The sequence below is a fragment of the Scyliorhinus torazame genome, chromosome 4, assembly GCF_047496885.1.
Source record: "Scyliorhinus torazame isolate Kashiwa2021f chromosome 4, sScyTor2.1, whole genome shotgun sequence".
NCBI classification, from domain to species: Eukaryota; Metazoa; Chordata; class Chondrichthyes; order Carcharhiniformes; family Scyliorhinidae; genus Scyliorhinus; species Scyliorhinus torazame.
This window is the reverse complement of record NC_092710.1, coordinates 24391856-24404872: the sequence shown is the minus strand read 5'-3', so window position 1 is coordinate 24404872 and position 13017 is coordinate 24391856. Positions and strand designations below refer to the sequence as shown.

General features: G+C 65.7%; 1 protein-coding gene and 1 long non-coding RNA gene across 2 annotated transcripts in view; one reads left to right on the top strand and one right to left on the bottom strand.

Moving 5' to 3' along the window:
• The window catches only part of LOC140410152 (uncharacterized), a 37722-nt gene extending 37103 nt beyond the window's left edge, over positions 1-619 (bottom strand). Inside the window, exon 1 of the long non-coding RNA XR_011940511.1 lies at positions 438-619. This is a non-coding gene — a long non-coding RNA (uncharacterized lncRNA). The remainder of the gene's footprint in view (positions 1-437) is intronic.
• Positions 620-1094: 475 nt separating this feature from the next.
• The window catches only part of LOC140411296 (oxysterol-binding protein 1-like), a 238302-nt gene continuing 226379 nt past the window's right edge, over positions 1095-13017 (top strand). Inside the window, 1 exon segment of the mRNA XM_072500418.1 lies at positions 1095-1394. Coding sequence (XP_072356519.1) covers positions 1273-1394 — 122 coding nt within the window. The 5' untranslated portion in view covers positions 1095-1272.

Below are 13017 nucleotides of genomic sequence, written 5' to 3'. Positions count from 1 at the left end.
TGTGTGCATGGGTTTCCTCCGGGTGCTCCGGTTTCCTCCCACAGTCCAAAGATGTGCAGGTTAGGTGGATTGGCCGTGCTAAATTGCCCCAATGTGTCCAAAAAGCTTAGATGGGATGACTGTGTTCCGGAGATAGGGTGGAGGTGTGGGCATAGGTAGGGCGCTCTTTCCAAGGGCCGGTACAGACTCGATGAGCCAAATGGCCTCCTTCTGCACTTCAAATTCTACGATTCTCTGACCCACGCCACAAAAAAAACATGACCTGGGATCTTGCTGTGCGCAACTTGGCTGCAAGTCTTTCCAATGTTAAAACCACTTCACTTCAGAAACAATTTCATTCGGTATGACGTGTTTAGGGTGGTTTCTGAGGCAGCAAAAGGCCGATAGATAAATGCAAACCGTTTTTCACCTCCTTGTTTATTTTTAAGTAAACTCACCTCTCCACTTTTACCTCAGCTTGAGCAGCAGCTGCACCATTTTAGCTTCCAGTCCGTGCGTCCGCCCCGCCCCTTCGTGACCGCCTGATTGACAACCAATGAGGTGTCCGCCCGTCCTTGTGGTCTGGCCAATCGCCTGCCGGGACTGTCCGGCTGGGGGCGGGGCCGACACTGCCACGTCAAAGACGTAACGGTCGGTCAAAGCCATCCAACCGGCCAATGGGGCGTGGAGCGGCGCGTGCCAGTGACGCCGAACCCGTGACTCTCCCATCACGCGCCCCCCCCCCCCGGAAACCAGCGAGGGACAACACCCGATGATTGACAGTAGGTCTGCTCCAATAGACACCGGAACCGGCAGCCTGATGACCAATGGCCGGTGAGGAAAGGGGGGAGGTGGATACGTACAGGAAGTCCCGCCCTCCTCGGCCACTGTCAGCTGGAACGTATGCGGAAAGCATCGGCTTCACCCCACCACTCCTGGTTGACGGGCGTGCGGAGGAAGGCAGCACCGGCCAATGGGTGATAAAGGATGGGCGGTGCCCGCTGATCGATGGATGGGGCAGCCAATCGGCTGGCGGACGTCGCCGGACGGGGGGGGCGGGGCCTCAGTTCGGCCCGGCGGCCAATGGGAAGAGCGGGGAGGAAAGGGGCGGGGACTGTGCTCGTTTGCTCGGCGGCGGAGACAGCGACGAAGGGAGGCCGCAGGCGGCGGCGGCGGCGGCAGCGAAGGCCCGCGGTACCGAGTCAGGGCCCTCGGGGTGACGCCCCGCTCCCGGCCGGACAGCTGCAGCAGGCCTCGGGCCGCTCGCACCAGGGGCCCGGCCCCGGGACAGCCATGTCTGAGCTCAAGTCGGCCTCGGACACCTACAAGGGCTGGCTCTTCAAATGGACCAACTACATCAAAGGGTATCAGCGGCGCTGGTTTGTCCTGAGCAACGGGCTGCTCAGTTACTACAGGTAAGAGGGGAGGGGGGTGCGGGGAGGGCCAGGGGGAGGGGGGTGCGGGGAGGGCCAGGGGGAGGGGGGTGTGGGGAGGGCCAGGGGGAGGGGGGTGCGGGGAGGGGGAGGGGGGTGCGGGGAGGGGCAGGGGGAGGGGGGTGAGGGGAGGGCCAGGGGGAGGGGGGTGTGGGGAGGGCCAGGGGGAGGGGGGGTGTGGGGAGGGCCAGGGGGAGGGGGGTGTGGGGAGGGCCAGGGGGAGGGGGGGTGTGGGGAGGGCCAGGGGGAGGGGGGGTGTGGGGAGGGCCAGGGGGAGGGGGGTGTGGGGAGGGCCAGGGGGAGGGGGGTGCGGGGAGGGGGAGGGGGGTGCGGGGAGGGCCAGGGGGAGGGGGGTGCGGGGAGGGCCAGGGGGAGGGGGGTGCGGGGAGGGCCAGGGGGAGGGGGGGTGTGGGGAGGGCCAGGGGGAGGGGAGGGCCAGGGGGAGGGGGGTGCGGGGAGGGCCAGGGGGAGGGGGGGTGCGGGGAGGGCCAGGGGGAGGGGGGGTGCGGGGAGGGCCAGGGGGAGGGGGGTGCGGGGAGGGCCAGGGGGAGGGGGGTGCGGGGAGGGGGAGGGGGGTGCGGGGAGGGCCAGGGGGAGGGGGGTGCGGGGAGGGGGAGGGGGGTGCGGGGAGGGCCAGGGGGAGGGGGGTGCGGGGAGGGCCAGGGGGAGGGGGAGGGGGGTGAGGGGAGGGCCAGGGGGAGGGGGGTGCGGGGAGGGGGAGGGGGGTGAGGGGAGGGCCAGGGGGAGGGGGGTGCGGGGAGGGGGAGGGGGGTGCGGGGAGGGCCAGGGGGAGGGGGGGTGCGGGGAGGGCCAGGGGGAGGGGGGGTGCGGGGAGGGGGAGGGGGGGTGCGGGGAGGGCCAGGGGGAGGGGGGGTGCGGGGAGGGCCAGGGGGAGGGGGGGTGCGGGGAGGGCCAGGGGGAGGGGGGGTGCGGGGAGGGCCAGGGGGAGGGGGGGTGCGGGGAGGGCCAGGGGGAGGGGGGGTGCGGGGAGGGCCAGGGGGAGGGGGGGTGCGGGGAGGGCCAGGGGGAGGGGGGGTGCGGGGAGGGCCAGGGGGAGGGGGGTGCGGGGAGGGCCAGGGGGAGGGGGGTGCGGGGAGGGCCAGGGGGAGGGGGGTGCGGGGAGGGCCAGGGGGGTGCGGGGAGGGGGAGGGGGGTGCGGGGAGGGCCAGGGGGAGGGGGGTGCGGGGAGGGGGAGGGGGGTGAGGGGAGGGCCAGGGGGAGGGGGAGGGGGGTGCGGGGAGGGCCAGGGGGAGGGGGGTGCGGGGAGGGCCAGGGGGAGGGGGGGTGAGGGGAGGGCCAGGGGGAGGGGGGGTGCGGGGAGGGGGGGTGTGGGGAGGGCCAGGGGGAGGGGGGTGCGGGGAGGGCCAGGGGGAGGGGGGTGCGGGGAGGGCCAGGGGGAGGGGGGTGCGGGGAGGGCCAGGGGGGTGCGGGGAGGGCCAGGGGGAGGGGGGTGCGGGGAGGGCCAGGGGGAGGGGGGTGAGGGGAGGGCCAGGGGGAGGGGGGTGTGGGGAGGGCCAGGGGGAGGGGGGTGAGGGGAGGGCCAGGGGGAGGGGGGTGTGGGGAGGGCCAGGGGGAGGGGGGTGTGGGGAGGGCCAGGGGGAGGGGGGTGAGGGGAGGGCCAGGGGGAGGGGGGTGAGGGGAGGGCCAGGGGGAGGGGGGTGCGGGGAGGGCCAGGGGGAGGGGGGTGCGGGGAGGGGGAGGGGGGTGAGGGGAGGGCCAGGGGGAGGGGGGTGCGGGGAGGGCCAGGGGGAGGGGGGTGAGGGGAGGGCCAGGGGGAGGGGGGTGAGGGGAGGGCCAGGGGGAGGGGGGTGCGGGGAGGGCCAGGGGGAGGGGGGTGCGGGGAGGGGGGTGAGGGGAGGGCCAGGGGGAGGGGGGTGCGGGGAGGGCCAGGGGGAGGGGGGTGAGGGGAGGGGGAGGGGGGTGCGGGGAGGGCCAGGGGGAGGGGGGTGGGGGGAGGGGGAGGGGGGTGAGGGGAGGGCCGGGGGAGGGGGGTGAGGGGAGGGCCAGGGGGAGGGGGGTGTGGGGAGGGCCAGGGGGAGGGGGGTGTGGGGAGGGCCAGGGGGAGGGGGAGGAGGGTGTGGGGACAGGGCATGGGGAGGAGGAGGAGGGTGTGGGGACAGGGCATGGGGAGGAGGGTGGGGGGGAGTCAAGGGGAGGAGGGTGTGGGGAGAGAGGGCAAGAGGAGGAGGGTGTGGGGAGAGAGGGCAAGAGGAGGAGGGTGTGGGGAGAGAGGGCAAGGGGGAGGAGGGTGTGGGGAGGGGGCAAGGGGGAGGAGGGTGTGGGGAGGGGGCAAGGGGGAGGAGGGTGTGGGGAGGGGGCAAGGGGGAGGAGGGTGCGGGGGAGGGCAAGGGGGAGGAGGGTGCGGGGCGGGCCAGGGGGAGGAGGGTGCGCGGAGGGCAAGGGGGAGGAGGGTGCGGGGAGGGCAAGGGGGAGGAGGGCAAGGGGGAGGAGGGTGCGGGGAGGGCCAGGGGGAGGGGGGTGTGGGGAGGGCAAGGGGGAGGAGTGTGTGGGGAGGGGAAGGGGGAGGAGGGTGTGGGGACAGGGCATGGGGAGGAGGGTGGGGTGGAGTCAAGGGGAGGAGGGTGTGGGGAGGGAGGGCAAGGGGGAGGAGGGTGTGGGGAGGGCAAGGGGGAAGAGGATGTGGGGAGGGCAAGGGGGAAGAGGATGTGGGGAGAGAGGGCAAGGGGGAGAAGGGTGTGGGGAGAGGGGTTAGGGGGAGAGGTGGTGTGGAGAGGGGAGGAGGGTGTGGGGAAGGGAGGGAGGATGTGGGTAGGGGAGGGAGGGTGTGGGGAGAGGGCAAGGGGGAGGAGGGTGTGGGGAGAGAGGGCAAGGGGGAGGAGGGTGTGGGGAGAGAGGGCAAGGGGGAGGAGGGTGTGGGGAGAGAGGGCAAGGGGGAGGAGGGTGTGGGGAGGGCAGGGAGGGAGGGTGTGGGGAGAGCAGGGAGGGAGGGTGTGGGGAGAGAGGGAGGGAGGGTGTGGGGAGAGGGAGGGAGGGTGTGGGGAGAGGGAGGGAGGGTGTGGGGAGAGGGCAAGGGGGAGGAGGGTGTGGGGAGGGGGCAAGGGGGAGGAGGGTGTGGGGAGGGCAAGGGAGAGGAGGGTGTGGGGAGAGAGGGGGAGGGAGGGTGTGGGGAGAGGGAGGGAGGGTGTGGGGAGAGGGAGGGAGGGTGTGGGGAGAGGGAGGGAGGGTGTGGGGAGAGGGAGGGAGGGTGTGGGGAGAGGGAGGGAGGGTGTGGGGAGAGGGAGGGAGGGAGGGTGTGGGGAGAGGGAGGGAGGGAGGGTGTGGGGAGAGGGAGGGAGGGAGGGTGTGGGGAGAGGGAGGGTGGGTGTGGGGGGAGGGAGGGTGTGGGGAGAGGGAGGGAGGGTGTGGGGAGAGGGAGGGAGGGTGTGGGGAGAGGGAGGGAGGGTGTGGGGAGAGGGAGGGAGGGTGTGGGGAGAGGGAGGGAGGGTGTGGGGAGAGGGAGGGAGGGTGTGGGGAGAGGGAGGGAGGGTGTGGGGAGAGGGAGGGAGGGTGTGGGGAGAGGGAGGGAGGGTGTGGGGAGAGGGAGGGAGGGTGTGGGGAGAGGGAGGGAGGGTGTGGGGAGAGGGAGGGAGGGTGTGGGGAGAGGGAGGGAGGGTGTGGGGAGAGGGGGCAAGAGGGTGTGGGGAGGGCAAGGGGGAAAGAGGATGCGGGGAGAGAGGGCAAGGGGGAGAAGGGTGTGGGGAGAGGTGGTGTGGAGAGGGGTGGGGAGGGGGAGGAGGGTGTGGGGAGGGCAGCGAGGGAGGGTGTGGGGAGAGAGGGCAAGGGGGAGGAGGGTGTGGGGAGAGAGGGCAAGGGGGAGGAGGGTGTGGGGAGAGAGGGCAAGGGGGAGGAGGGTGTGGGGAGAGAGGGCAAGGGGGAGGAGGGTGTGGGGAGAGAGGGCAAGGGGGAGGAGGGTGTGGGGAGAGGGCAAGGGGGAGGAGGGTGTGGGGAGGGAGGGTGTGGGGAGAGAGGGCAAGGGGGAGGAGGGTGTGGGGAGAGAGGGCAAGGGGGAGGAGGGTGTGGGGAGAGAGGGCAAGGGGGAGGAGGGTGTGGGGAGAGAGGGCAAGGGGGAGGAGGGTGTGGGGAGAGAGGGCAAGGGGGAGGAGGGTGTGGGGAGGGCAGGGAGGGAGGGTGTGGGGAGAGCAGGGAGGGAGGGTGTGGGGAGGGAGGGAGGGTGTGGGGGGAGGGCAATGGGGAGGAGGGTGTGGGGAGGGGCAAGGGGGAGGAGGGTGTGGGGAGGGCAAGGGAGAGGAGGGTGTGGGGAGAGAGGGCAAGAGGGAGGGGGGTGTGGGGAGAGAGGGCAAGAGGGAGGGGGTGTGGGGAGAGAGGGCAAGAGGGAGGGGGGTGTGGGGAGAGAAGGGGAGGGGGGTGTGGGGAGAGAGGGCAAGGGGAGGAGGGTGTGGGGAGAGGGCAAGGGGGAGGAGGGTGGGGGGAGAGGGCAAGGGGGAGGAGGGCGGGGGGGAGGAGGGCGAGGGGGAGGAGGGCGAGGGGGGGGAGGGCGAGGGGGGGGAGGGCGAGGGGGGGGAGGGCGAGGGGGGGAGGGCAAGGGGGGGAGGGCAAGGGGGAGGAGGGTGTGGGTAGAGAGGGCAAGGGGGAGGGGAGTGTGGGAGAGAGGGCAAGGGGGAGGGGAGTGTGGTCAGGGGGAGGAGGGTGTGGGGAGAGAGGGCAAGGGGGAGGAGGGTGTGGGGAGATGGTAAGGGGGAGGAGGGTGGGGAGGGCAAGGGGTAGGTGGGTGTGGGGAGATGGCAAGGGGGAGGAGGGTGTGGGGAGGGCAAGGGGGAGGAGGGTGTGGGGAGAGAGGGCAAGTGGGAGGGGTGTGGGGAGAGGGCAAGGGGGAGGAGGGTGGGGAGGGCAAGGGGGAGGAAGGTGTGGGGAGGGCAAGGGGGAGGAGGGTGGGGAGGGCAAGGGGGAGGAGGGTGGGGAGGGCAAGGGGGAGAGAGGGTGCGGGGAGGGCCAGGGGGAGGAGGGTGCGGGGAGGGCCAGGGGGAGGAGGGTGCGGGGAGGGCCAGGGGGAGGAGGGTGCGGGGAGGGCCAGGGGGAGGAGGGTGTGGGGAGAGAGGGCCAGGGGGAGGAGGGTGTGGAGGGCAAGGGGGAGGAGGGTGCGGGGAGGGCCAGGGGGAGGAGGGTGGGGAGAGGCAAGGGGGCAGGAGGGCGGGAGAGAGGGGGCAGGAGGGCGGGAGAGAGGGGGCAGGAGGGCGGGAGAGAGGGGGCAGGAGGGCGGGAGAGAGGGGGCGGGAGAGAGGGGGCAGGAGGGCGGGAGAGAGGGGGCAGGAGGGCGGGAGAGAGGGGGCAGGAGGGCGGGAGAGAGGGGGCAGGAGGGCGGGAGAGAGGGGGCAGGAGGGCGGGAGAGAGGGGGCAGGAGGGCGGGAGAGAGGGGGCAGGAGGGCGGGAGAGAGGGGGCAGGGCGGGAGAGAGGGGGCAGGAGGGCGGGAGAGAGGGGGCAGGAGGGCGGGGAGAGAGGGGGCAGGAGGGCGGGGAGAGAGGGGGCAGGAGGGCGGGGAGAGAGGGGGATGGAGGGCGGGGAGAGAGGGGGCAGGAGGGCGGGGAGAGGGAAAGGGGTGAGGGTGGGGAGAGGGAAAGGGGTGAGGGTGGGGAGAGGGAAAGGGGTGAGGGTGGGGAGAGAGGCCGGGGGGGGGAGGAGAGGGCAAGGGTGGGGCGAGGTGAGGGTGGAGCGGGCATGGGTGGGGCGGGGAGCGGGCGAGGGTGGGGCGGGGAGCGGGCGAGGGTGGGGCGGGGAGCGGGCGAGGGTGGGGCGGGGAGCGGGCGAGGGTGGGGCGAGGAGCGGGCAAGGGTGGGGCGAGGAGCGGGCAAGGGTGGGGCGAGGAGTGGGCAAGGGTGGGGCGAGGAGTGGGCAAGGGTGGGGCGAGGAGTGGGCAAGGGTGGGGCGAGGAGTGGGCAAGGGTGGGGCGAGGAGTGGGCAAGGGTGGGGCGAGGAGTGGGCAAGGGTGGGGCGAGGAGTGGGCAAGGGTGGGGCGAGGAGTGGGCAAGGGTGGGGCGAGGAGTGGGCAAGGGTGGGGCGAGGAGTGGGCAAGGGTGGGGCGAGGAGTGGGCAAGGGTGGGGCGAGGAGCGGGCAAGGGTGGGGCGAGGAGCGGGCAAGGGCGGGGCGAGGAGCGGGCAAGGGCGGGGCGAGGAGCGGGCAAGGGCGGGGCGGGGAGAGGACAAGGGTGGAGCGAGGAGGGCAAGGGCGGGGCGGGGAGAGGACAAGGGCGGGGCGGGGAGAGGTCGCGGGGATTGGGGGGGGAGAGGTCGCGGGGATGTGGGGGGGGAGAGGTCGCGGGGATGTGGGGGGGAGCGCTCGCGGGGATGTGGGGGGTGAGAGCTCGCGGGGATGTGGGGGGTGAGAGCTCGCGGGGATGTGGGGGGTGAGAGGTCGCGGGGATGTGGGGGGTGAGAGGTCGCGGGGATGTGGGGGGTGAGAGGTCGCGGGGATGTGGGGGGAAGAGGTCGCGGGGATGGGGAGGAGAGGTCGCGGGGATGGGGAGGAGAGGTCGCGGGGATGGGGGGGGGGAATCGAGGGGATGGGGGAGAGATGTCGAGGGGATGGGGGGATCGAGGGGATGGGGGGGGTCGCGGGGATGGGGGGAGAGGTCGCGGGGATGGGGGGAGAGGTCGCGGGGATGGGGGGGGATCGAGGGGATGGGGGGGGATCGAGGGGATGGGGGGAGAGGTCTACCGGCGAGGAAAAGACAGCATCACCTGACAATTCCACTGGCTTCTGGGACACCAAGACCTCCTGAGTGAGACAAACCCCAAATTGGCATCGACCTGTCACTGACCGAGTATTCCACCGCAATCCTTCCCATCTGTCAGAAGGTGCCTAACTTTTCAGCCCCAATGCACCATTGACCCCAGGTAAACATTCATTCAGTAGCACTTGGGGAACCAGGAGGAGAACGCTGAAGGTCTGATTTTGATCATCCTGGTTAGGGCGCATAGTTTTTGCTTTTCTGGGGGTGGGAGGGTGGTGGGTGTTGGCAACAGGACGTGGTGACAACCCCGTTCAATGTGGGGGTCGGAATCCAGGTTTTCTGCACCAACCCTCTGAAAGAAACCCTATCCACAAATCCACTAACCTGCACAGCTTTGGACTGTGGGAGGAAGACTGAGCACGCGGTGGAAACCCACACCGACTGGGCGGAGTATAAACTCCAGATAGATGGGCGCCCAAGGCCAGTCTCGAACAAGGGTCTCTGGTGCAGTGAGGCAGTAGTGTTAACCACTGTACCATCTGCTGGCAAGCAGAACTGTGCAGCGATCACAAGCGCAATAGCCATTCCATGCAGCCGGTTCTTGAGTTGTCTGTCCAAGTGATATTGTCTTCCATACTGTAAGCATTTCGGATGGAAGATATCCAGGGTATATCGTTCACTCAAGGGTATATTTCATTCGGAAGATTGTCACAGTCACATGTTGCTTTGATTGCTTAATTGAAAATGGAAAAGTAGTGACTTTGGCCACGTTTATAAAAAAAAAACAATCCACCAGGGTTCATTTCTAGAGGGGTAGAATTGTAAGTAGAATAATAATGTTGAACATATATTAAATTTGGCTAGACCACTCTTGGAGACACTGTGCACAGTTCCTGTCTCCGTATCACACTGGGAGTCACTGCACAGTTCCTGTCTCTGTATCACACTGGGAGTCACTGTGCACAGTTCCTGTCTCTGTATCACACTGGGAGTCACTGTGCACAGTTCCGGTCTCCGTATCACACTAGGAGTCACTGTGCACAGTTCCGGTCTCCGTATCACAGTGGGAGGCACTGTGCAGTTCCGGTCTTCGTATCACACTGGGAGTCACTGTGCACAGTTCTGGTCTCTGTATCACACTGGGAGTCACTGTGCACAGTTCCTGGCTCCATATCACACTGGGAGTCACTGTGCGTAGTTCCAGTCTCAGTATCACACTGGGAGTCACTGTGCACAGTTCCGGTCTCCGTATCACACTGGGAGTCACTATGCCCAGTTCCGGTCTCCGTATCACACTGGGAGTCACTGTGCACAGTTCCGGTCTCCGTATCACACTGGGAGTCACTGTGCACAGTTCCGGTCTCCGTATCACACTGGGAGTTACTGTGCGCAGTTCCTGTCTCTGTATCACACTGGGGGGTCACTGCACAGTTCCTGTCTCCGTATCATACTGGAAATCACGGTGTATGGTTCCAGTCTCTATCACACTGGGAGTCACTGTGCACAGTTCCGGTCTCCGTATCACACTGGGAGTCACTGTGCACAGTTCCGGTCTCCGTATCACACTGGGAGTCACTGTACGCAGTTCTGGTCTCCGTATCACACTGGGAGTGTCTGTGCACAGTTCCTGTCTCCGTATCACACTGGGAGTCACTGTGCCCAGTTCCGGTCTCCGTATCACACTGGGAGTCACTGTGCACAGTTCCGGTCTCCGTATCACACTGGGAGTCACTGTGCACAGTTCCTGTTTCCGTAACATACTGGGAGTCACTGTGCACAATTCCGGTCTCTGTATCACACTGGGAGTGTCTGTGCACAGTTCCGATCTCCGTATCACTGTGGGAGTCACTGTGCACAGTTCCGGTCTCCGTATCGTACTGGGAGTCACTGTGCACAGTTCCGGTCTCTGTATCACACTGGGAGTGTCTGTGCACGGTTCCGATCTCCGTATCACTCTGGGAGTCACTGTGCACAGTTCCGGACTCCGTATCACACTGGGAGTCACTGTGCACAGTTCCGGTGTCCGTATTACACTGGGAGTCACTGTGCACAGTTCCTGTCTCTGTATTGCACTGGGAGTCACTGTGCACAGTTCCGGTCTCCGTATCACACTGGGAGTCACTGTGCACAGTTCCGGTCTCTGTATCACACTGGGAGTCACTGTGCACAGTTCCTGTTTCCGTATCATACTGGGAGTCACTGTGCACAGTTCCGGTCTCTGTATCACACTGGGAGTGTCTGTGCACAGTTCCGGTCTCCGTATCACACTGGGAGTCACTGTGCACCGTTCCGGTCTCCGTATAACAGTGGGAGTCACTGTGCACAGTTCCGGTCTCCGTATCACACTGGGGGACACTGTGCACAGTTCCGGTCTCCGTATCACACTGGGAGTCACTGTGCACAGTTCTGGTCTCTGTATCACACTGGGAGTCACTGTGCACAGTTCCTGGCTCCATATCACACTGGGAGTCACTGTGCGCAGTTCCTGTCTCAGTATCACACTGGGGGGTCACTGCACAGTTCCTGTCTCCGTATCATACTGGAAATCACGGTGTATGGTTCCAGTCTCTATCACACTGGGAGTCACTGTGCACAGTTCCGGTCTCCGTATCGCACTGGGAGTCACTGTGCACAGTTCCAGTGTCCGTATCACACTGGGAGTTACTGTGCACAGTTCCTGTCTCTGTATCACACTGGGGGGTCACTGCACAGTTCAGGTCTCCGTATCATACTGGAAATCACGGTGTATGGTTCCAGTCTCTATCAGACTGGGAGTCACTGTGCACAGTTCCGGTCTCCGTATCACACTGGGAGTCACTGTACGCAGTTCTGGTCTCCGTATCACACTGGGAGTCACTGTGCACAGTTCCTGTTTCCGTATCATGCTGGGAGTCACTGTGCACAGTTCTCGTCTCCGTATCACACTGGTAGTCACTGTGCACAGTTCCTGTCTCCGTATCACACTGGGAGTCACTGTGCACAGTTCCAGTCTCCGTATCACATTGGGAGTCACTGTGCACAGTTCCTGTCTCCGTATCACACTGGGAGTCACTGTGCACAGTTCAGGTCTCCGTATCATACTGGGAGTCACTGTGCACAGTTCCGGTCTCTCTATCACGCTGGGAGTGTCTGTGCACAGTTCCGATCTCCGTATCACTGTGGGAGTCACTGTGCACAGTTCCAGTCTCCGTATCACACTGGGAGTCACTGTGCACAGTTCCGGTCTCCGTATCGTACTGGGAGTCACTGTGCACAGTTCCGGTCTCCGTATCGTACTGGGAGTCACTGTGCACAGTTCCGGTCTCTGTATCACACTGGGAGTCACTGTGCACCGTTCCTGTCTCCGTATCACACTGGGAGTCACTGTGTACCGTTCCTGTCTCCGTATCACTGATGTTTGTACGGCATGCTGTCCAGTAATTGAAAGGGTGAGTGCAGAGGGTTTGGCAGAGGTTGGTGTTGCGTGGCACTGTCTGGTTTTGCCACGGGCCTGATTTGAGCTGCAAATACTTCAGCTGCAAATACAAATAGTTCCGGTCTCTGTATCACACTGGGAGTCACTGTGCACAGTTCCGGTCTCCGTATCACAGTGGGAGTCACTGTGCACAGTTCCTGTCTCCGTATCACACTGGGAGTCACTGTGCACAGTTCCTGTGTCCGTATCACACTGGGAGTCACTGTGCACAGTTCCTGTCTCTGTGTCACACTGGGAGTCACTGTGAACAGTTCCTGTGTCCGTATCACACTGGGAGTCACTGTGCACAGTTCCTGTCTTTGTATTACACTGGGAGTCACTGTGCACAGTTTCGGTCTCCGTATCACACTGGGAGTCACTGTGCACAGTTCCTGTCTCCGTATCACACTGGGAGTCACTGTGCACAGTTCCTGTCTCCGTATCACACTGGGAGTCACTGTGTACAGTTCCTGTCTCCGTATCACACTGGGAGTCACTGTGCACAGTTCCTGTCTCCGTATCACACTGGGAGTCACTGTGCACAGTTCCCGTCTCCGTATCACACTGGGAGTCACTGTGCACAGTTCCGGTCTCCGTATCACACTGGGAGTCACTGTGCACAGTTCCGGTCTCCGTATCACACTGGGAGTCACTGTGCACAGTTCCGGTCTCCGTATCACACTGGGAGTCACTGTTCACAGTTCCTGTCTCTGTCACACTGGGAGTTACTGTGCACAGTTCCGGTCTCCGTATCACACTGGGAGTTACTGTGCATAGTTCTCGTCTCTGTCTCATACTGGGAGTCACTGTGCACAGTTCCGGTCTCCGTCTCAATCTGGGAGTCACTGTGCACAGTTCCTGTCTCTGTATCACACTGGGAGTCACTGTGCACAGTTCCTGTCTCCGTACCACACTGGGAGTCACTGTGCACAGTTCCGGTCTCCGTATCACACTGGGAGTCACTGTGCACAGTTCCGGTCTCCGTATCACACTGGGAGTCACTGTGCACTGTTCCTGTCTCCGTCTCAATCTGGGAGTCACTGTGGACAGTTCCTGTCTCCATATCACACTGGGAGTCACTGTGCACAGTTTCGGTCTCTGTATCACACTGGGAGTCACTGTGCACAGTTCCGGTCTCCGTATCACACTGGGAGTCACTGTGCACAGTTCCGGTCTCCGTATCACACTGGGAGTCACTGTGCACAGTTCCGGTCTCCGTATCACACCGGGAGTCACTGTGCACAGTTCCGGTCTCCGTATCACACTGGGAGTCACTGTGCACAGTTCCGGTCTCCGTATCACACTGGGAGTCACTGTGCACAGTTCCGGTCTCCGTATCACACTGGTAGTCACTGTGCACCGTTCCTGTCTCCGTATCACTGATGTTTGTACGGCATGCTGTCCAGTAATTGAAAGGGTGAGTGCAGAGGGTTTGGCAGAGGTTGGTGTTGCGTGGCACTGTCT